Below are 23408 nucleotides of genomic sequence, written 5' to 3'. Positions count from 1 at the left end.
TTTTCCACTTAAAAGCATACCGGACGGCCATAACCATATACTCGTTTGAGCAAAAGAATGGCATCTTACAGTGCCATCTCACTGGGACTCTTAGTTACTACAATTTCTTAAACTCAAACGCGTGCGCCGCGCAGGAGCTTTCGGCAGGAGGCCGTGGAGAAGCTGATGAGAAAGACCAACATTCAAGCGAGTTATCAAAGAGGAGAGCTGAATTTGTGCACATGGCCTAAGAATCAAAGCCTGAGATGCTTCAATCGTACTACTGTTTCCAAAAGATGGTAGCAGTGAGGAGGGATGATGCCTAAGATACAGTCGACGAAATACTAATTAGTTATCAAACACATCAGGCATTACTATGTGTTTACCACAGCCTTTTTCCACCTAAACAAGGTTAATCTGTTGTTATGGCTGATTATTACAGCTCTCTATTAAGAGCAAATCCTTTGTTTATTTGGTTATAACCATCCCGTCAACTGCAATAGAATACTCTGCAACATGCACTTCCCTTGGTGATACCCGCCGTTGCGTGGACAATAGTAAAGTGTAATTAGGTATACGCTCCAATGATACAAACAGATGATCAAAGATTGGACAGATAAAGCAATCTGACTCCAGGCACACACGAAACAAGAAGAAAAAAACACAAGGATAATGCTGATAAACCTAACACTGGATGAGAAGCATAGACACCTTTCTCTCCTTTTCACAACATTACAATTAAGCGTCCATGATCACATAGGATCATTTCAAAAAATGGCAATTATATAGTGACAAAAGTTTAATTACAATTGGCCATGTGGTTGTGTCACAAAATGCAAGCGTTGATTGACATTCTACCCCAAAAAGAAGAAGAAGAAGAAGAAAAACATAACTACTCTGTGCAACAGTGCAGAACAAAAATAAATCACCGAATTTCCAAGTCTTCGGTGCGGGGGTATCTTTAAAGACGAAAGCTGACGAGCAAGAAGCAAGTAGCCTGACAGGACATGAGGCAAACAATCTAGTCCAGTTTATCACCCATCCCAACAATTCCTCCACCCCAAATTGAACTGAAAAATATCTAAAGAAAGAAGCAACAGAAAAGTCAAGATATGCTCAAAGAAAAGAAGAAATATCCAGAAGGAAAGTTTCCCTCTCTTTTCCCCTTGGCTAGTTTTATTATTAAAAAAAAAAAAAAAATTTCAGGTATGCTAATCGACAAAAAAATATGACGTAGGAAGCATCATCTCCTCTACGTCTCGTGTTTTCTCATTTTTCCTTTTCTTTTATCCCACAAGTGAATTATGCATCATTCTCAGTATCAGGAGAATTAAGAGGAAAACAAGTATCCTCCCCACCAGTACTCCAGAGGAAATGGGCATAGTTAGCTGCATAATATGAGTTGCTGGGGTCTGCAGATATGGCTTCTAGATAGGTCTCTTCGGCAGCCCATAGGTCTTTCCTCACTTGCCAAAGGAAGCTTGCATATTTATTCAGTGCCTCTGCATCCTTGGGCTCCACTTTTGCTGCCCTCTTAAAAAATTCCTCTGCCCTGTTGTCCCAAGAAAGGAGTGATGAACGAATGCATCAGTTCACTAAATTTGCGCTTGTTTGCATGATATAATTTGCAATAAGATAGAACACCAGATATGATGTCAAATTTGAAGTCTATGTTAATTCAGGGCCTACATAAAGAAGAAGACTTTTCCTTAGCCACCTCAGCAATATAAAAGCAGAAGAACAAAGCAACAACTAGAAGACCTTCTACATTGATTGTTTCCCTTTAGCAGTGCGTGTAACACGATGCTCAATGACTTTATTCCAAGATATTGTTCTCGCTAAGAGAAGGATGGACTCCAAGGTCACCACACACTTCTCTATCAAGAAACTACCCAGACAAAAATATAGGCAAAACGACACCCTCTCTAAAAGTCAAGCATCTTGTGCACTGCACAGCAGTCTGACATTAGAACCCACAAGTAATAGACAAAAATAATATCCCTCTTACTCTTTGATTTTGGTTTCACTTGTTCAAAGAATTACGTGAGTGAAAACATTTGCCAATTCCAAAGGATTCGTTAAGTATGGTCTAAATAGAGAAACTGAAATCAACAGCTAAGAAAACTGGTAATGAATAGGATATTGAAGGAAGAAAATCTCTACCTGTCATAATCTCGAATGACCAAGTAAAGAAATTGAGCATAGTTGGCTAGCAAAAGAGAATTGTTGGGCTCTTGTGCCAGTCCCGTCTGATATAGCAACTCTGTTCTGAAGTAATCTGCATAGTCGTCCGATTCAATCTTTGCATTGACCGGGGAAACAAATCTCTGCATTGTCTCATGATCCAAAGCTTCATCTCTAGATGCAGACTGCATTTTGGAAGCTTCTTCCACCATAGAATTCCACAATCTCATCTCTTCTTCTCCAGTCACCTGTCCAGAAACTGAAACTTCTTCACTAGTCCTTGAAGGGTTGCCAACAGATGACACCCCATCAGGAACAATTGTCTTATGATAATCGGACGACATCCTATCAAACCTTCCATCCCCATCTGTACTACTAGCAGCCGGCCTATGTTTTCCACCACCACCATTACTTCCACCAATTGAAGTAGTCTTTCCACTCGAAGAAGACACCGAAAATGATTTAATAAACGAAGAATCAAACTTACTCTTTCCATGGCTTTGATCTCCAACCTCAGAAACAGATTCGGCGGAAGCAGCACAAACCTGGGGATGGGGGGTGGCAGCTAAGGCAGTATTGTTAGCCATTGAATGAACACTATAATTCGCAAGCAAAATCATCACATACACCATTAAAGTTGGTGTATGCGAAAACACTTGCTGAAACAACCACACAAAAGAGGCATGCATTTCCTTCTGAACTCTCACCAAAATCCCTTGTAAATCCTCGTAAAAGAGCAATTCCCTCATCTGTAAAGTATAACTCTGAAGTTCTCGAATTATAAACACCATCGATGAAAAGGCCTTCTTCACAGAACAATAGGCGGATTCACCAACTTCTCTAAACCCCTCTTCCCATTGTTTTTTCCTCTTTATAATCCTAAGCGAAAGAGGGAGCTCTACACTGTTGGCCTTCCGCTCTATACTAGCAGGAATTATCTCCTCTCTTTCAGGCCAATAGGGGGGCTCCAGAGGATGAAAGGATTGATCTTCTAAAAGTACAGCGTCACCATTTCTACTCTCATAACTTTCTCGGGTGCTGCTTTCAGGCCGATTTTCAGCCTCTTCAGCTTGTTCATCATCATCATCATCAGATAATTGGAATCTCAACGCCAACTCCTGAATTTTTTTGGAAAATTCCTCGTCTGAAAAGGAATCGAGAGTGGCACTGCAAACCCTTCTAATAAAACGTGGTTTAGATTTTTGTTCTTGTTCCCAAGATCCCGTCCTATAGAGGTTAGAGCAGGAGTTTCCAAGAAAATTTGATCGTCCTACGTATCGGCACATGCTGAAACTTCGCCGTTTTGATGAAGGAGAAGAAATTGCAGAAGCCAACGTCTGTGAAGAAGATGGGGAGTGAGGAAACGAAGGCTGTGACCAATGAAAACACGTTGGTGCTACTTTAACTCCCATTATACTTTTCTCCTCCTAAAGATCTTCAGACCCCAGAAACTAAACCTGGAGACGACTAAACCTAAAGGAGTTGTATATATTCTGATTCCGATTCCAGATTCAATTGAGTATTCTTCTTAAATTCGTAAAACCTGCAAAAATAAGAGAGAGATAAAAATTAAAAACCGGAGAGCAAGGAGATTAAATTAATTTGAAACCTAAAAACGGAAAAAAAAAAAAAAAAAACTTGCTTCTAAATCATTAGACCCACTTGGAATCTCGCATTAAAATCGGATCACAGTACAGCGATCCAAGAAACAAGTCGTTGGCACGAAAACTTATGAAGAAATGAAGACCTTAAGTAATTATTAGAAGTACAGAAGCAAATACTTACGTTGCAAGTGCAAGGCATAAACGCAGGGGAGGCCGGGCTTCAGGAGGCGGTCGGTGAAGATGAATACCCGCCGATCAAGTGGAGTTGGGGGGAGAAGTGTCAGAAAAAGCGAAGTACGAGCGCCGTACCTTCACTTATCATCAGGACTAGGCGATTTGAGGTCTTATTTATATACTACTACCACTACCACTATTTGTGTGTGTGTATATCTATGTATATATATATATATATATTATTACAATTGCTTAAAAATGGAAGAAAAGGGAAATAGCTTTTTGGGGTTCGATAAAAAAATCTCAACTTGTCCTCCAACTCCAGGCGGTGAATAATAAATATTTCGAAATACCAGTAGTGGCACTTACGATGAATCCAAGAGTGCGTGAATGAGAATGTATTCGGATCTGAATCTATAGATTCTATACTGTGTGCGATTCTGTACAGTAGTGTACCAATACGTATGAAGAGGAATGGCTTTTGGATTCATTCTATGTGTGCATACTCTATAAGTAGAACAGACATCTCAGCATCTCACTTTAACCCCTAAAAAAAAAATATTTTTTTTTAAATATTCTTGTTTGGAATGCCATTTTTTCCCAAAAATTTTTACTTTTTTTGTGAATATATATTTTTAATACATTTAATTGTTACAATATATTTTTCTGTAAATATTTTAGAAAATAGCAATTCAAACGGTTGAATGGTGAAAATAACTACTTACAACTACACTGAGTGTAAATTATTTTTGAAACCAGTGAGAAAGGGTGCTAGGTGACTTGTACAAATTTTTGTAACATTTATTAAATGGGCTTAATTTTAGCTCCAGCTTGTATTTAGTGTCTCTCTATAATGGTTAAATTGACTATAAGTCACTCTTAACATAAGTGATTCTCAATCTATCTTGTTCACAAACATTAATTATTGCTTGTTCAAATTTTTCCACTACATTTTTCAAACATGTACTGATAATTTGAAAAATCAAAAATCACAAAACTATTTTTGGATAAATCGTCAAGTTGCCATCCAACCAACAAAATAATTGCAAATAAAATTTTATTTGTTTGGAAATATTTTACAACCAACCAAATGGATTTAAAAGGCTAAAAATTTCAACTTAGGGAATTTTGTTTCTTTCTTTTTTTTTTTATTTAAGGCATGTCATGGATTCATGAAAAACTGCCTCCCTAGCATATTATTATGAATTTGCCTGAGTACTTTCTCGAAATTTAGTGAATCACACAAGCTATGATCCAAGTTTAGAAATGTGAAGGAAATTGAAATTGAGGGCCTAACAGTAACAAATTTAACTTTGGGTCACATTCATAGGTTTTGTATTTATAGAAGGTTTTTTTTTATTGTTTTGACGATGTGTTTATAGAAGTTAAGTACTATAAGTTTTGGGCTTAAAAAAAATAACAGAGTATTATTAATCGTGAATTTATGGGAGTACGAGTTTGGTTTTTGGTAGTCCGAGTCAGATGCCAAGTTGTGAGAGGATGCAAAGACTACTGAGTCTGACGCGGCAAAGTTCACGGGATTTTAGATCTTATCTGGGCATTGAGCATGTGCCACGTGTTCACACCGACCTCATTTAATGGGAACTCTTTTACTTATACATTTTTTCCTTCACTAAACAGTCTAACAACTGCCCCGCGGAGCAGTTCAGACGGTTCGCTCCCATAGTTAGGGTATGGCAACCTACCAGACTTCGATCAGGGTTCGAGTCCCGTTATTACCGTGGTGTGGAGTGGGACCTCCTCTCCCGGATCGTAGGGGGATTAGTCGGTCTTGTTATTGTTCTCCCACGGTTCTACAATTAATTAAATTGTCTTAATTTCTACAATATATTTTTTTGTTCAAATAGTTCCCACATTTATTGGGGTACTTCAGAATTGGGACATTGAAGAATAAATTTTTTTGAGGAGATATTTTCAAACTCTTTATTTTCTTTGAAAAAAAAAAAAGGTTACAAGTGAAAAGTTTGATTGCTCATTTGGTAATTTAAGGAAAATTAGAATAATTACATGTATAACTCGAGATTAATCGTCGTTACCATTTGTGCTGCTCCGCACATGGATGAGTATATACCAGGAAGGCCAACTTGGTGGTTGAGACTTAAAGAAGTGCCTTTTGACACTTTTTCACTAAAACAAGAAATCAATCATGTGACTCTAAGGTGGCATCGTTTGCCAATGGTTCCACTCCACATACCAATTAAGTGATTAATTTTAACTGGAACGCTAGGTTAATTTTTTACCGCAAAACAAGAATAAAATATGGTGTGAACAATTTTGGTTGGATTCGTTTGATGAGACTTGAGAGAGAGTCAATGCTACGCGATTCTGTTTGAATGGTAAATTATTCGAGATGATTTTAAAAAATATATTTATGATAAAATAAATAAATTTATACAAGTAATCCAAAAACAGTCTAGTATTTGCACGATTGCAAGTGGAGTAAGATTTTTACTGCACTATTGAAATGCAATTTGACAAGAGTGTCCAATTAATTCATCAGCTAGCGTTCCTTTTCTTAAAGTGTACAAACCACTCATATGCAAACCGATCGATATCGAGTTCCACTTCAACGTCCCCCGCACCCCAACCACACAATTACCCCTCCATGTTCCAAAAGAAAATGGTTCACCAAAAAATGTTTATTTTCATAAATCATACAAGAAAACTTGCTTCTTTTGTTCAGGATTTGACATTTTTATTAGGTAATATTTCCAATCTCCTTTCATTTCTCTATTTCCCGGTTTTGTGCGGTTAAATGACTTCAAGTGTTATTCCAAATAAGTCTTTTAAGTTTTTTTTTTTTTTTGGGGTTAAAGAAGAAAGATATATATGTTGTACTAGTACTTACTTATGGTGCTTGCGAGACTGAATTGGCAATAGGCAATTAGCCATATTACCTTTGATATGCGTTTGAATTGATATTTTCTGAAAAACAAGATTTTCATATTTACTGTTATAGCAATACACAAACAAAAACATAAAAAATAATCTAAAAAATACAAAAAAAAAAGAGTTTAAAAAATAACTTCATTTACAGTGAAAGTTTTTCACCTGTACTGTTACAGTAAAATATTTCAAAAACACCATAAAAAACAGATAATCCAAACGAAGCAGAATTTTGAACAATATGTCAATATTACTATGGGACTTGACGTTATTCTCATATCTTAATTGGAAGCAGATCGGATTTGGAGATATTCACATATAGTTATCGACAACTTGTAAAGAATCTCCAACCTCTGGCTGAAATAGTCATTGCGAGGCACATAACAGCCGTGTGCTTATTTGGGGTGCTTCCCATTCAGGATGATAATAACTGCTTTTTCCAATTTGATTCCGTAGAATATTTGTTGATAGCTCTACTCGTTCAACAGCAGAGGATTTCCATTCATGGCACTGGTAGGTAGAAACATCTTACGTGAAGCATAAACTAGTGAAAAAAAAAAAAAAAATTCATCCCTTGTTCATTTAACCTGAAATTAGAGATGCCGAAGAGTAATACGCAAGCATTAATTTGTTCAGAATAGCATTTCATATTTCTTGTCTAGATATGTTGCGCTACTACTACATCGGGGAATTGTTGCTATGTTTTCAGGAAATCCCAATTCGTATCCTCAACCGTAAAATGAGTAAATTCGGCCGTCGATAACAGATGACAACAATAATAATATTAATGTATGAGGAAGGTTTTTTGGGTGTAGATTCACGGCGGCTGAACTGAACGATGTATCAGGTCATTAATTCAAGGTGAGATTCATTCTCTTATTGGTCTGTTAAAGCGAACTCAAGCAACAATGCCACTGGAACTGCTTTTAGAGTTTTATAGAACGAAGGAGAGGTCAATGTGAACATCACGGCGATATTTTCCCAAACGATTTTCAACTATTTTACAACTTCATCACTTTTTATTTGGTGGGAAAAAATCACCACAAATCAACAAACTTTTCACTGTAGCCCATGCGGCCAAACTTGTACGTGAAGTTTTTGAACATCGAGTTCAGCCAAACACATTTGGGTTGCTATTTTCTAAAAATTCTGCAGAAAAATGAATCGTAACGATGTAGTGCATATCAAGTAAAAGAGTGATTGAAAAATGTAAATTTTTTTTTTTTTTGTTGAAAAAAATGGCAATCCAAACAAGGCAGTTTTTGAAAATATTTTTTTTCAACAGTTTTGTTCATGCATCTTTTCAGCACAGAAGAAATCAACGAGAATGGAGGGCGTTCTATAGCTAAGAGTATTCGACAAGAATGAACCATCCAACGTCATCCACTTGGAAAGCAACTGAACGAGATCTTCTCTGCTTCTATTATATGGTAATTAGCAATTAATTTCGTTTACATAACTCAAAGCTGTTATACAGCGGCCGGGCGATTAAACATTTATTTGCTTCCATATTTTACGATCGTCGTTATTTATGAAATTTCTGGATCTGCTTGTTATACGTGAGGCTAAAAACAAGGCCCTAGTCTGATATTAAGGAAAATTTTATATATATGGGTAAGGATTGACCCGGACACCCCTGTGTCGACAAAAAAAAAAAAAAAAAAAAAAGGTACTTGCATATGGCATAAAAATTCTAATGAACCCGTTTGGGTCAATTACATTTTTTTTTTTTTTTTTTAGTTTTGAGATTTTTTTTTGGTGTAAAAAAGTAGTAATCCAAAGAAGGCCGGCCTTAAAGTTCCAGACAAATCACTAATCAAGATGCAAATTTTTGAGCTCTGGAAATACCACGTGATCACTATGTTGTTGATGGTTTAATACAATAAATAAATTATTGTGGTGTTTCTTGTGCTTTCAAAAGGGTGCTCGATTGCTTATCTTCTCTTCTGTAAAATAATGCGCTTTCGTCCAATCTGGAGTTTGAATATTTTACAATATCTTCGCAACTCGGGTGCTTGATTGATATTGCTTATCTTCTGTTAAATAATAATGTGCATCCGTCCGTTCTGGTGTTCTATTATTTTTCAATATCTTCACCACTGGTAACAACTCATGAAGAAAAGACATCAACACTGAATTTTTGAACGGAAATACTTCTCTTATAATCGAAATTTGGAGCCTTTTTCCGCCGAAAAGACATCAACAATCAATTTTTAATGGGAGAACTTTTCCTTTCTCACACTAAAAGAAATTTGGAGCCGTTCATACCAAAATAAAGCCAACTATTGGGTGATCAAATCATGAATTTTATGAAACAACAATTAAAAAGAATACCTAGTTGGTGCTGGGGGTGAGAAACCGACGGTCCAAATTCGGGGCTCAGAAAATGCTAAGCTGTAAGAAGGGGCCAACCCAACTTGGTTTTGTTGCTATCATGGGAGGTAAGCAGGAAGTGAACAGTGATGGTGACTGCAGCGGCAATCGGATGTTCTTGGGCCGTGATAATTTTTTTTAAGAGCAACTCCATTCTCTAATTGGTTTACTCCTGATATCCTGTCCTGTCGATTTTTGGCTTCTTGAATAATGACTCATTTTGTATTGTATGAAGATTCAGGAGCATGGTTTCCATCAAAATTTGACATTAGGCACGAACAATGAGTTCCATTTCAATGAGGGAGGAAAAAAAAAAAAAGAGTCGTAATAGAATGTTTAGAGAAAATTTACGGTATGTCTTAATTTTTATTTTTTTTTGGAGCAAATGTGGTTTCTTATTGATGATAACCAATGGAGATTACAGTCATCAAGGGAAATTCCAGATTTTGTTTTGGCCATCACGGGATTTTCTCTGTTTTGTATGATCATGAGTTGATTGAATTTACCCAAGCTTAAAATTGGGAGGGGCCATGGCACCTAAAACAAGTTTAATGAATTGATCTCAGTCATGGAAAGAAAAAAGGACAACTCGAGAGCATACTCCTGTCTATACCAAGATGCCTGACGGGCTATCGTTTAGCTTAATGCTCTTATCCTTATCTATTCTAATCTGATGTTGACTCTAAACAATAATTAATTCTCACGGTCCAAAGAAAGCAATGGTCCTTCCGTAGAACTCTTTTCTCCCTTCTCTCCCTTTCATCCCTCTCGTGGGGGGAGAGACCAAATCTGGTCTTTCCCTATAGGAGGAAGTACTCTTTTATAATTTTTAGTTTTTTTTATTTGAATAAATTCTCTCATAAGATTTCTTAACGAGTGATTCGTCTCTCCTAGGATCTCCTAGTGAGAGCTTTTTCTCTTCTAAATTATTCTAGTGAGAGTTTTATTTTTTTCTAGATTTTTCCTTGTGAGAGTTTTTTAGGTTTTTATGTTTGTGAAATTTGAGATTTTGTGGATTTAGAATCTAGTTTCTCAAATTTGTAATTTTTTCATTATTATCAAATCAAAATCTTTTTGGGCTTGAACCAGTTTTACTCAGATCTGATTGTCAGCATATATGTTATGGGGATTCATCCGGATGGAAGATACATAAGAGCATCAATATTATCTTTATTTGTATTATTTTTTTAGATCTGTTATATCTATTAATTTCATATCTATATGTATCTGTGTCATGTTTGTTTGATATATTTTTAGCCATTAGTGCAGATTTGTGTGAATGAAATGACCTTTTCTATATATATAAAAAAAAAAAAAATTCTCACGGTCCAAGATCAGAATGCACAGCAACTAGAACATTTAAAACGAGGTGATAATTGTCCGGACAAATGAGTAATGATTAAGAAAAGAAGATAAAAGCATGAGTAATGATTCAGAGAAGAAGATAAAAGTATAGCACTAAAAGTATAGCATCCCCACTTAACTGAGATAACTATGTTGTCTATCAACTTAATTTTCCCCTTTGTCCATGACATGGGGGGCATAAATTAGACTTGGTTTCGCACCCCCTGTGTGATGCATCGAGTTACGAGTTTAAGACCTCCCCTACACACATTTTTTGTTAGGGGGTACCTAAACACGCACAGTTCATCTGCCCAACAACATAATATTATATAGCTACCGGAAAATGCATGAGCACGTTCGTACGTTATTAATCAAGGTCAGACCTTCGATTTCTTAATAAATAATCTGTCACGTCGCATGTAAAAAAAAAATAAAAATATTTTTTGTAGTATGGTTTCTTCATGATGATCACTTTGCTTGCTCGTACATGGAAATTGCGATCAATGGCAAGATGATGCCTAACTGCATAACAGCTGCCCTACCCAAGAATTACCCCGCTGTTCATATAAGAGTGGTTTTAGATCAAAGCCTGAATTGTCTGGATGAAAGTTTCAGAAGGATAAAATTTGACATAAGATGCGGGATCACGTTCATATAATCAGGGAGATAAGTATTGTGAATAGTAGTTACGCTGGACAAAAAAAAGCAGTTCAGTCACAAAGGCAGATGATGATGATGATTGATTGACTGTACTCCGAAAATGCTGCAGTTGGGTGACATGTAGAACATTCTGGGTTGATGTTGCATGATATTTTTCACGTGAGATGTTCATATTTTGTAATTGAAGCTGAAGGTTCTGATTAGTTTTATAACATGGATGCACATTTCAATTATTATCAACTTACACGTATCGTTTCCTGCCTCGGTCACCAAAAAAGATAGGAGAAACAAGTAGAACGTTTCACAAGTTGCCGTGCATGGTTGCAGAGTGTTCGATTCACTGTAACAGTGAATTATCCTGATGCAAATGGACCAATCTTTACATGCAGACTGTTGATGATTAATTGCTCGGAAATACCTACTCAGCAACGAGGAGAGGAACATAAAGAATCAGCAGGGTGAAATGAATAGCTGGACTTGTACAGTTTGGCGGTGCAGGTCTAGACTCCAGAGTCTAGAGGTAGCAATGCAAATAACAAAAAAGCCCCCCAGATTTTTCATTTTTTGCATGTGTAATGTTCACCAGATAAAATTTGTCTACAACACATTAATTATTGTTAGAAATTCCTAGGCTTGAACGGTGAAAAGGATTTTATGTCATTACAAATCATTTGTTAAGGTAATTAGTGGTAAACCAAGGTATGTGTACTTTTATAGCCCTCAATAATATATACTTTTTTAAAATCAGCCCTGCACCATTATTCATTGAAAATCACTTAAGTTGAATTAAAAGATGTTTTGTTCGAGAGCATGTAGAAAATTTATTTTTAGACATGTCAGGCGGAGACATCACCTTTCAGCCTCCTCCTGTCTTTGGTATTTGATATTTTCCCTTTCCTCTCATTATGAGTGTGTGCATGCATCAGAAAGAATTGGTGGGCAATTTATGAAAATGCATTACAAGAACTATTCTCCATGAAAAGCTAGATTGATAATCGGTAATCGAGAGATTGAAGAATCGTCTAGACTTGGATGATAGGCAGCATATGAGAAAATGTCGACAGGTAACTTGTGAGCAGGTTTGGTTAAATCTCAATTCGAATTCGATCAATATAAAGCTTGAATTGACTTGTGAGCGGGATTAATCGAGTCGAGTTTATCGATAGTCTGATAGTTAACTCATTAAACTAGTTCGAATTTATATATTTGTAATAATAAAATTACATATATTCCTCTATATTTTTATTAGTTAATTAGGGTGAAATGTCAATTTTATCCATTTTAAAAATCACAAAAATTTTCCTTTCCCATCCGCCATATAAATTTTTTCTGAACACAACCATTTCACATCTAACTCTTTTGTTTCCTACTATATGCAAATTACCATACATTTTTTTAAAAATTACCTTATTGCTTTAAGTTGACCTATTCTTAGAGGAAAATACAATAAAACGATCATATACAATAGTTGGAGACGTACGCTTTAACATGGTTCTCTTCATCTCTTAACAACAATAACATGAAATTCTCTGTATAACGGGGGAACAAGCTGCTAACACCCACACCGCGTGCCGTGTATGTACAATCGTACACTAGTGATATTTGAACTTCCGTTTGGATTAGTCATTTTTCCAAAAAAAAAATTTTCAAATACAATGTTACAATAATATACAATAACTCAAAAAAATCTCATTCATACAATATGTCAAATATTTTAAAAAAATTTTATAGTAAAAAACTTTCATATACATTACTACAGTAAAATTTTTGCAAAAACACCCCAAAACAGCTAATCCAAATGGAGCCGTAGTTATCTGAATATTAAACTGTAGTTCTCATACAAATAATGATCGATTTTTGTTTTATTCAATTTAACTCACTCCCGAACCAAATAAATGATCAAGCAACTGTTTCTTTCTTGCATTATTAGGTGGCGTTTGGTTCGCACATCGGAATCGGATTTGGATTCGGAATCGGATATCTTGGGTTTGGAATGAAGTCATTCATTCCAATACATTTGTTTGGTTCAAGTACCTGGAATGTGTATCATTATTATAATTGATGTTTGGTTCGTCGACTCTTTCGAAATAGAATATAATAAATATATTATAAACTACATCGTAAATGATAGTTAATGGCTCTTTGTAAATGGGATATAAGAAATTTTCACTAATTAAATACATTAATATAAATGTATTAGTAAATTTAGTCTAACTGAATAAAAATTTCTATTAGTAAACATGTATAATTATTAGTATAATTGATAATATTAATTATATTACATAAATTAATATACATTATATAATACATATAACTAATAATATTGTTATTATAAGTTTGTAACTAATTAAATTAAATATTATATATAATTAAATATAAGTATACAAATGTTATAATATAAATATATAATCATAATTATATAATATATACAAATATTAATTATATAAATATAATATATATTACATATTAAATATAGTTATTATTATATATTATTATATTTAAAATAATAATTATATAACTTATTAATATTACATACATGTATATATTATAATTATATGCACTATAATATACATTTATAAATATACATATATATTATAAATTTATTAATATTATATATTAATAAATTTATAATATATATTATATAAGTATAATTATATTTAACTAAATAATTATAATATATAATATAATAATATAATAATATCATTATTATAATTTTGTAACTAATTAAATTAAATATTATTTATATAATTAATTATAATTATACGAATGTTATAATATAAATATATAATTATATAATATAATATATAAATATTAATTGTACTAATATTTTATATAAATATAATGCATATTAATTAGATATAGTTATTATTATATATTATTATATTTAAAATAATAATTATGGAGTTTATTCAATTCCTTCATTCCGATACCCTTTTACCAAACGCCACTTTAGTGTTCCCTTATGTCCATCTGATTTTGAGATTTCGTATTTGATATAAACATTTGGAAATTGTTTATTTGGTTGGAAACACAAAAAATGTGCACAATGCAAATAACATTTAAATATTCCAAATTATTTTTCTGGTTGGAAATTAATATTCTGCCAAGACAAGGACACTATGGTAATTTGACATGTAAAATATCTGAGGCTCTCGAGCATCCATATCGTTTTCAACATTCAATTGCGGGTCATTTTCAACCGGGCCATGTTGAAAATTCCATTGTTCCCACACCAATGAAGTTTTAGTTAGCGGACCAGATCCATTCATGTCCATATAAATCCAACTGTATTTCGACGGGATGAAAATTGGACGTTATTATGATTGAGTTGTTGCTATTCGGCTTTTGTGGGCGACGCACGGCATTTGATAACTGTGTATCAATCTTTCGAATGGAACGACTGGAGGACATGGAAGGTAACAACTCGATTTTATTTATTTTTTATCGCGACAATAATATTTGTATAATCTACTCTAGTAGGGTCTAAGGAAAGCGAGAGTCGACCGAATATTTCGATTGAAAAAAATCATAATTAAATAGTAAGATAGGAGGTCAAGGATTCACCCCATCAAAACATTTATGTCATGTCTTGGTAAATGTCTTTGTGGTACCAAGAGCCCAAGAGGCTATTGGCCACAACTCAACCATAATAATGTCCAATTTTAGTTCCCGTCCCCTCCCCCTCCCAGAAAGAAAACAAAAAAGTCCTATAAAATTTATCATATTTGGCATCTTTTCTTGTTCTAAATTAATTGTCATCATTAAAAATATCAACTCTTCTTTTTTTTAATAAAATTTTATCTTTACACTTCATGTGACTCAATGCTTATTTTTTTACAATTATCAATACATCAAATTAAAAGCTTGCCATCTACTAAGGATATAAGAAAAAAATTTCCTACTAATAGTAGTATTATACATAAATTATCCAACGACGACAAATTTTATGAGACGGAGATGGTATATATTTTGTGGCACTGGAGTAGAACCAGACCAGCTGTGGATAATCTCATTATTCATTACCCTCTCGAGCTTGGTTCTCGACGCTTATAGGCTTGTGGCATAGTTTGGTTCGTACTCGACTTGTGGTTTGATCTCCAGAAAGTTTAGGTTTAACACTGCCTAAAGATATTGGAAAAATTTGGAAGAAAACTGTTTTTGTTGTAATTCATGATTACCTTTCACTTTCAACGCTTGCGGGAAAATAAAAAGCTGCGTAGGCTCGCTCCCTCTTATTCAAAAAAAAGAAAAGATTTTTGGGCTTTTAAAGCTTGGGTTGCAGGCTTAAAATATGATATTCATATTCAGCTATTGGGCCCTCTGGCCGAATTCACAATAATTAAATATAATGTATATTAAATATGTATTATTATTACACAAATTTCTTATATCAAAATGCATATAGTTATAAATTCTATACATTATTATAGTTATAATATATACACTTACATATAAAATTATTCGAGGCAACGAACCAATGACGTTTAAACTCGACTTACAATTAAAATGATGTGGGATTAGGTTTTACACGACCCGGTTAAATATGAGGAGTGGTCCAAATTTGTTGGCTCAAGCGGGCTTATCTCCAAGCGGTCTGTTCCAATGAGACTTTTTATACAACTGATGGATATGCAAACCAAGCCCATACAAGTGTTTGTTAATTAATAATTTGGAAAAATTGTTCAAACCGTCCCTCATATTTTGTAAAATATTTTTTTTATTCTTCACTTTTAAAAATATAATTTTAAATTCCTTACAAATTTATATTGATCAAATTTGGTCCTTACCTAGGTTTTCGACTAGTTTTTGGCCATAATTCACCAAATGCCTTGCACATGATCATTTTTTAGGGGCAAATTTGTCAAATCAAATTTCACATAATATGAAATGTGTTTAACAATTTTATCCTTGAAAAATGATCATATGCAAGACAAGTGGTAGATTTTAACAAAAAACTAATCGAAAATTTAAATAGGGACCAAAATTGATCAATGTGAATTTGTAAGGAATATAAAATTAATATTTAAAAATAATAAACGAAAAAAATTATTTTACCAAATGTGAGGTACGTTTTGAACAATTTTTCCTAATATTTTTGGCCCCTTTAAAACTAGTAGAGAAGCCTACACAAGTACTACTATTTACTACTATTATTCAAATAGCAAGATACCTACAGGCAATTTTTAAGTATCGGGCCTGTGCCCAAAACATGGCGGGAAATGCAGTAGCTCCGGTTAATTCTTTCCCGCTAAATTACACGTTCCCGCGAAAGCACACACGACGCATATATGCGCCTTGTTTTTTTCTGCATATTGGAGCTCAACTCATACCCTTCGCAGTTCACTCTAACTCATATTTTGCACGCCCCCAAGCTCCGGCAGGACGACAACATCCTCCCCGGCTTCATTGAATAATAGTAAATTGATTAACCAATTTGTTGAAAACTGACAGCTAAAAAATGCCGAACCTCGCTGGCCGTAGGTTATCTCCGGTTGACGTCATCAAGGCTGAGTTAGGAGATTCGAGTCCTCACAAGCGTAAATTGAGATCTGATTCGGCTACTCGAGATGGTTCGGATTCTTCAGTTCCTTCGCCGACGCAGAGTTCTCGGGTGAAGTGGAAATCACCTCGCCGATGTCCAAATGACAGTCCGAAGATTAATAGTCCTTCCAAAGTAACCTCTAAAAATTTTTCTCATTCTTTATTTAATTAGCTTATTTCTCTTTCGGATGCTGAAATTTGTTCTCACATGGACTCGTAGGACAATGAAAAATTTTCCCGTGGAAAGGTAGTGACGTCGAGCAAATCACCCGTTAAGAAAAAGTTATCCGATAGTTTTCTGGATAAACCGATCTGGAATCCTACAGGCAAGTTTATATCTCCCGGATTTGATTTTGCTATTATTAACTTTTGTTTCTGTTTCAATTTAGTTGATTATCTTCCTTGGATCTCGTCACGCCATATGTCTGTTATAGTGCTAGTGGATTGTGATTAAACAACCTAATTGTATATTAAGTGGAGGCATCGGATTGGTATTTTCTTCATTTAATGTGGAGGAATTCTTTTTGATGAAATTAAGTGTCAATTACTCTTTTACATAGATGTGGATCAATTGAGTTCTGTGAAGGAGGCATTGCATGTTTCAACTTCTCCTTCTACTGTAGTGTGCCGCGAAAACGAGCGAACTAGGATGTTGGAGTTCTGCCAAAGATGCATTGAGCTAGAAACTTCAGGCAGTATGTACGTATGTGGTTGTCCAGGGACTGGAAAGTCGCTAATGATGGAGAAAGTTAAAGAGGCATTGGTTGAATGGGCAAAAGAGGTATGGGTTACGGTATGTTGTGTCTGTCTAAATTGCATTTCTTCTTCACAGATAAGATCGTACAAGATAAAAATTGCAGCTAAACATAGATGTTCTCTACACTTGGCTCGTGATAATCATCCCAATCACTTGTTTACATAGATTTTTGCTGATGTATTCTCTTGCATTAATGGCCGTTTGAAGTTTAGATTCTAATTTGCCTAGAACTAGCAGCAAAAGGCATCATATTGCTGAGATACATGATTAAAAATTTATGGAAGTGTTAAAGAATGACATGATCTAAACTAATGACAGGCTTTATTGTTGTGTTCCCTGGATTGCCCATGAGAATCCTAGTTGAATGGGATTTCCAATGACTATGTTAGCGGTGATACTGTAAATTTGCTTTATCTTCACACATAATTAGATAATTCTTGACAAAATTTGTCAAAATCTGGAAGGCAGTTGATGTATGATTCAGAAAGAGCTCAAGTTGTTTATTGGAAGTAATCATGTATTAGTCCATTTTGTGAACATTTTAATTATAGCTTTTTTACTGTATGAAGATGAAACTTATGAGAGCTTTTTTGTGGCTTAATCAGGCAGGACTTCAGCCACCAGATATAGTATCTATCAATTGTACTTCTCTTGCAAACACTTCAGAAATTTTTAGTAAGGTAGACTGATACTGTTCTTGTCCTGATAAAAAACGTAGCTTCCTAAATTGCTTATGCTCAAACATTGGTAATCTTTGCAGATTCTTGGGAAAAGTTCACAGCAAAATAAATCAGGCGGTTCTATTTCCCCTTTGAAGACTCTTCAGAACAATTATTCTCAGAAGCAGCATTCAAATGGGATGAAAATGACGTAAGAAAATTTTCCAGACATATAAATGTTCAACCAACTTGATTGCTTAGTTTTGAAATCAACTCTTTAATTCACATAATATTATTTCTGCCATTTAAGTTCATAGTGAATGTATTTTAACTAAGTTAATTCATCCACAGGTTGATAATTGCCGATGAGTTGGATTATCTGATAACAAAAGATAGGGCCGTGCTTCATGATCTTTTTTTGCTCACAACACTACCATTTTCCAGATGTATCTTAATAGGTTGAGTATTCCTTTATCTATTTACATCAAGTCTAATTTGTGATTGATCCAATTACACTTGTGCGTAAGAGAACTTGATTTTTTTCTCTTTCTTTGACAGGAATTGCTAATGCTATTGATCTAGCTGATAAATTTCTTCCTAAATTGCAATCACTGAACTGTGAGTACCCTTGTAAGATAGCGCTTTATAGATTTGATGTGTTTTCTGTACCGCTGTATATTGAGCAACATTCATCCACACACATCAATTATGATACTTCCACTATCAGATATGATATGAGAACTGAAATACTTTGATTGTTTTAGAGATCATGCGAACTAATTTCTGCTAGCTGCATTGTGTGTGACCAACGTTTGGTGTGTTGGTCCTTTTACTCTCTGTCTATTTGAGCACTTTGAAGTTTATCATGTAATTTTCTCTTTTTTTTTTCCCAATAGGCAAGCCTATGGTGATTACTTTTCGACCCTATTCCAAGGATGAGATCATTGTAATTCTGCGACAGAGATTAGTGGTAATTTGTCTAATGTCTTGATATTCTGAAAACAAATAATAGTTTTTTTAATTCTTTTTTCTTTCCCTTTTTCTTTCTGACGATGAGAGTTGCACTTAAGCATTAGGCTTGCTTTCCTATAATTCAAATTTCATCTGCATTAATCTAAGCCCTCTGGCAATGAAATGTATTTTGATAATATTACCTTCTATTGGATCATCTCTTTACGTCTAAATGTAAATAAGACTAGGAAAAGCCTGTAATTAGATCTCAGGGTTATTCTTTTGTATGTTATTGATCTATTTTTGACAAAATCCTTACTCCAAAGTTGTCTGAGTACATCTACCACTTTCTTCAATTTGTTAACAGGCACTTCCCTATGTCGTCTTTCAGCCACAAGCACTGGAACTTTGTGCTAGGGTGAGTAGTTTACCACCCTGTTCTTGTAATGTTGTATTTTGCTCTTCTTCTCTTGCCATAACTTTGTTAAAGATCTATGTCAGTGCTGCAACATTCCAACTTAACATAGTTTTCAATTGTAAATCATCTGACGGATTTTATTGTGCAGAGAGTTGCTGCTGCATCTGGAGATCTTCGGAAGGCTCTTTGGGTTTCCAGGTTGGTGATTGGATTCTTCAGATTTATTTAAGCTTATAGGAATTTTGTTTCCTGATCCAGAATTACACCCCCATAGTTGGGAACAGGGAGTCAGTTGAAAGGCAATACATGTATCAATTGATAATTAATTGTCATGCTCGTAGCCTTCTCATTGTTTGTCCATGTTGTCATGACATGAACTCGGTTCTTTATTTTCACATTAATTGATATTAAAATGAAGATCAGACATAATCACTTTTTAGCAAATGCATGGGCTAGCAACGCTTTAGCAAGTGGCTAGTCTGTTTTTCTTGTTGCCTCAAATGATTAGTCATGAATTTGGTGATACGTTAAAAATCTTTGGATCTGAACTACTTTGTGCATTTTCATGTATGTATGATTCTGATTGGTATCTAAGCAAGAATACCTAACTCAAATCCTAGACTTATGTGTTCCTTTAAAAGGAAAAGAAACCCTTTCAGATTTCTTTCAAATGTGAAAGCAAAAAAGCTTATTTTATTATCTTTTGTTATAGGAGTGCAATTGAGATATTAGAAGCTGAGATAAGAGACTCCGTCGATTACCTGAATCTGTCAGGAGTAGATGAACGGTTTGGCACTACTTTGGCAAAGCAAGATTCTACAATTGTAAGTCAAGATACCATCATTACTATTTCAAGCTAAGATTTAGATAAACTGATATGGGATACTCAAATAACTAAATGGAAAAAAATACGTAACACCAATATCAGAACATCACCCCCACAGTTTTGGATCTCGTAGCTAACAAGTCATAGCAAAGAGTTCTGAAGTTTGTGATCCTACAAATCTTTATCTTTCATTATGTGGCAGTTTCAGAATTTGTTGAGTTCCTACGTACTGTTCAGACACAATCCCTTTCCCTTCTCAGATTATCCTATTTTGACCTTTATATGTGCTATTTTGAACTTCTAAAAGCATGAAAACTTCACATTTTGTTTTCGTTGTAGAAGGCATTTTGTGTTAATTTTCAAAATTTTGTCATTACAGGTGAGAGTTGATCATATGGCTCTTGCTTTATCAAAGGCATATAGATCCCCGGTTGTAGATACTATACAATCTCTTCCCCAACATCAACAGGTAGTTTCAGGCTTTGTCTCTCTAGAACAATTTTGCTAATTCATACCATGAATTTTGGACGTTTGATGCAAAAAATCTCCTTAACCTACAATTCCCTGTTACTCAATCTACTCCTAAGTTGCTAAACTCAGTTTTAGGTAGCCCTTGTTTAAGTTGAGAAAGTTTGCTAGCCAATTGTTGTTGCTGACTGTTACTTCCTATAGATGGCTAAGCAAAGCCATGCCAGCTAGTCTGCATATTTGCTTGTACGAGAGACTTTTGACCATGGGGATTTAAGTGGTAGCTCCTGAGAATTGCCAGTTAGGGTGCCTCAAGTTAAGGTTCCCTAAAATAAGAAATTTACAGTGCAACAAAGGGAAAAGCATATGGCCTCATCAAATTGTATAAATGTTAAGTACTGGTTCCCTTTTGGGTCCACAATTCATGGCATAGATAGTATTTGTTGGTTTTAGATTCTCAGGATGCTAGACAAGAAAGCTTAATCTTCCCCCTCCATTTGTCTTATTTTTCTTCTTTTTCATATCAGCTCCTTTTGCTAATGCGGACTTTCTGCAAAGCTTTATGTTTCCCTGTCTTTGTCTTATTTTTCTTCTTTTTCATACCATCTGCTGTGCTATTATGGACTTTCAGCTGGGCAGTATTTACTAACGATTGGCCTTCTTCGTTGGTTGCATAGAATTCATTAGATCTAATTCTTAATGTTGGTGACTAGTGTTAGGATGACTCTGTTATGTCACCATCTGCTAGCTGTACGTAGTCTTTGCTGTTGAGAACTTAACAGGGTGTTCTTACAACGACGTGTACTGATTGATCAGCCTTCCAAACTCTCTTTCTGAATCAGGAATGGGGATGACATTTTCCTTAATATGTGGACAGATATCCCGTCTTATAGGAAAAGCAAAGGTTTCTTTAGTCATTCTGACATAAGTTATCTAAAATTATGGCTTTCTGATAATTCAATTTCCCGTGCTGAAGTAGTTTCTACATCTGATGGTCACTTTTGCACCAAGATATCATATTATTGGCCTCTTTAAATAGATATTTTTGTATTTTCTTTTGTAGATTATTCTTTGCTCTGCTGTTAAACTTTACCGCGGAGGGAAGAAGCATACTACAATATGCGAGGTAAATGTGTTTGATATTGGGAAATAAATCAGCAGTAAAATCCTTGGTATGATGTCTGATTCTAAAACGTCTGTATCGTTATACAGTTAAATAGAAGTTATAACGATGTTTGTAAATCAACTTTAATCCCGCCGGCCGGAATTGTGGAACTTTCGAGCATGTGCAGAGTGCTTGTAGACCAGGTAATAAATTCTAAACCAAGTGGTTTTCAGTTGTTGCTGGGCAATCAGTTAAAGAACACGGGAATGATGCGATTGCGTAAACAAATAGAGTAACATTGTCGGACATGCAGGGTCTTCTTAAACTGGGACAATCACGAGAAGATAAATTAAGAAGAGTGACCTTAAATATAGATGAGGCAGACATTAACTTTGCATTGCAGGTATGGGTAAAATTCTTGGGAGTAATTCCTTTACAGCCTTCAATTCTCTGTTGAAGGAACAGATGCCATTTACTTACACTATGTTTTTTGCACAGGGAGTTCGTTTCTTCCGAAATTGTCTTCAATACCAGTAACAGGCAGCAAGGAAAACACCTGATTCGTTTTGCCAACTTTCCCTGCAAGTTCATTCCTTGGACCTTCCTAGAACTTGAAACTTGGAATGAGTTTATAATACTCATTCAAGGCAAAACCATCTAAAAAGGCACTACTGGTTGCAGACGATATTTGGTGAATGAATGACTCCAGCTCTTTCCCGTGTGGACTTCAGATGCAGTCCAGAGCTTCAGCATTGTAAGTACTGGCTATTCTGTCGCACCTCTTGGATGCTATGATTAGAAGAAAAGAACCAGCACAGGATTTGATTTCAACCAATACTTCAAAGAGTTGCTATTGGGGATCTCCATGTTTCTTGTTTCGCCTGGTCCTGCATTAACAATTTGGCATAACAAATACAGGATCATAAAGGAGCAATTTCTTGTAAGTTACTGAAAACCACTTTGCACTAAAAGAAAGGTTGTGACAAATATTACCATATAAACTATTTTTTTTATTCTTTACAAAAATGGTGAACAGAAGTTCAGCTGTTGCTATTATATATTTATATTTGTCTCCCGACTTATGTCTCATTATGATGCTACTTAGGTTGGAGAATTACTAATTCTCAACTGGTATACGGTTTGTTTCTTCGCCAAGTTCATCTGCCTACTCTACTTCTCCATTCCTGTTAATACGGCAATGTGCTCGCAACCGGATATAACAATCCTAAAAGTGGATCATTTGTCTGGCACTCATTTTGTTTGCCAAACAAAAGGCAGGCTTACTTTAGAGCCCTGGATATTTCTCCTAATTCCATCTTGCCAAGAATCCCTTGCCTCAAAAGTTTAAAGTGTAGTAAAATGGAACTCTAGGAAATAGATAGCAGAAGAGGAAATCTGTATTTTGGTGATCACCATGAATAAATAGAGCTCATTCATGTGCACGACTGTAGATTACAG

The 23408-nt window shown here is 34.9% G+C and overlaps 2 protein-coding genes across 2 annotated transcripts; one reads left to right on the top strand and one right to left on the bottom strand.

Annotated features, from left to right (window-relative positions):
- Positions 1-679: 679 nt before the first annotated feature.
- LOC113763094 lies at positions 680-4105 on the bottom strand. The gene is made up of 3 exons (XM_027306806.1): positions 3949-4105; positions 2143-3706; positions 680-1531 (listed from the first exon to the last, which is right to left on the bottom strand). Exons 2-3 carry the CDS (start codon positions 3573-3575, stop codon positions 1282-1284), a joined length of 1683 nt encoding a protein of 560 aa, XP_027162607.1. The 5' UTR covers positions 3576-3706; positions 3949-4105; the 3' UTR covers positions 680-1281.
- Positions 4106-16599: 12494 nt separating this feature from the next.
- LOC113783550 (cell division control protein 6 homolog B) lies at positions 16600-22988 on the top strand. Its single transcript, XM_027329719.1, has 16 exons — positions 16600-16899; positions 16987-17092; positions 17327-17547; positions 18129-18203; positions 18284-18393; positions 18534-18640; positions 18741-18800; positions 19079-19152; positions 19501-19551; positions 19700-19749; positions 20264-20375; positions 20757-20846; positions 21909-21971; positions 22058-22153; positions 22264-22353; positions 22449-22988. The coding sequence occupies exons 1-16, from the start codon at positions 16684-16686 to the stop codon at positions 22485-22487; spliced, it is 1560 nt and encodes a 519-aa protein (XP_027185520.1). The 5' UTR covers positions 16600-16683; the 3' UTR covers positions 22488-22988.
- Positions 22989-23408: the final 420 nt, after the last annotated feature.

This window comes from Coffea eugenioides, chromosome 1 (assembly GCF_003713205.1).
Source record: "Coffea eugenioides isolate CCC68of chromosome 1, Ceug_1.0, whole genome shotgun sequence".
Classification (NCBI taxonomy): domain Eukaryota; kingdom Viridiplantae; phylum Streptophyta; class Magnoliopsida; order Gentianales; family Rubiaceae; genus Coffea; species Coffea eugenioides.
This window is presented reverse-complemented; position numbering and strand designations above follow the sequence as displayed.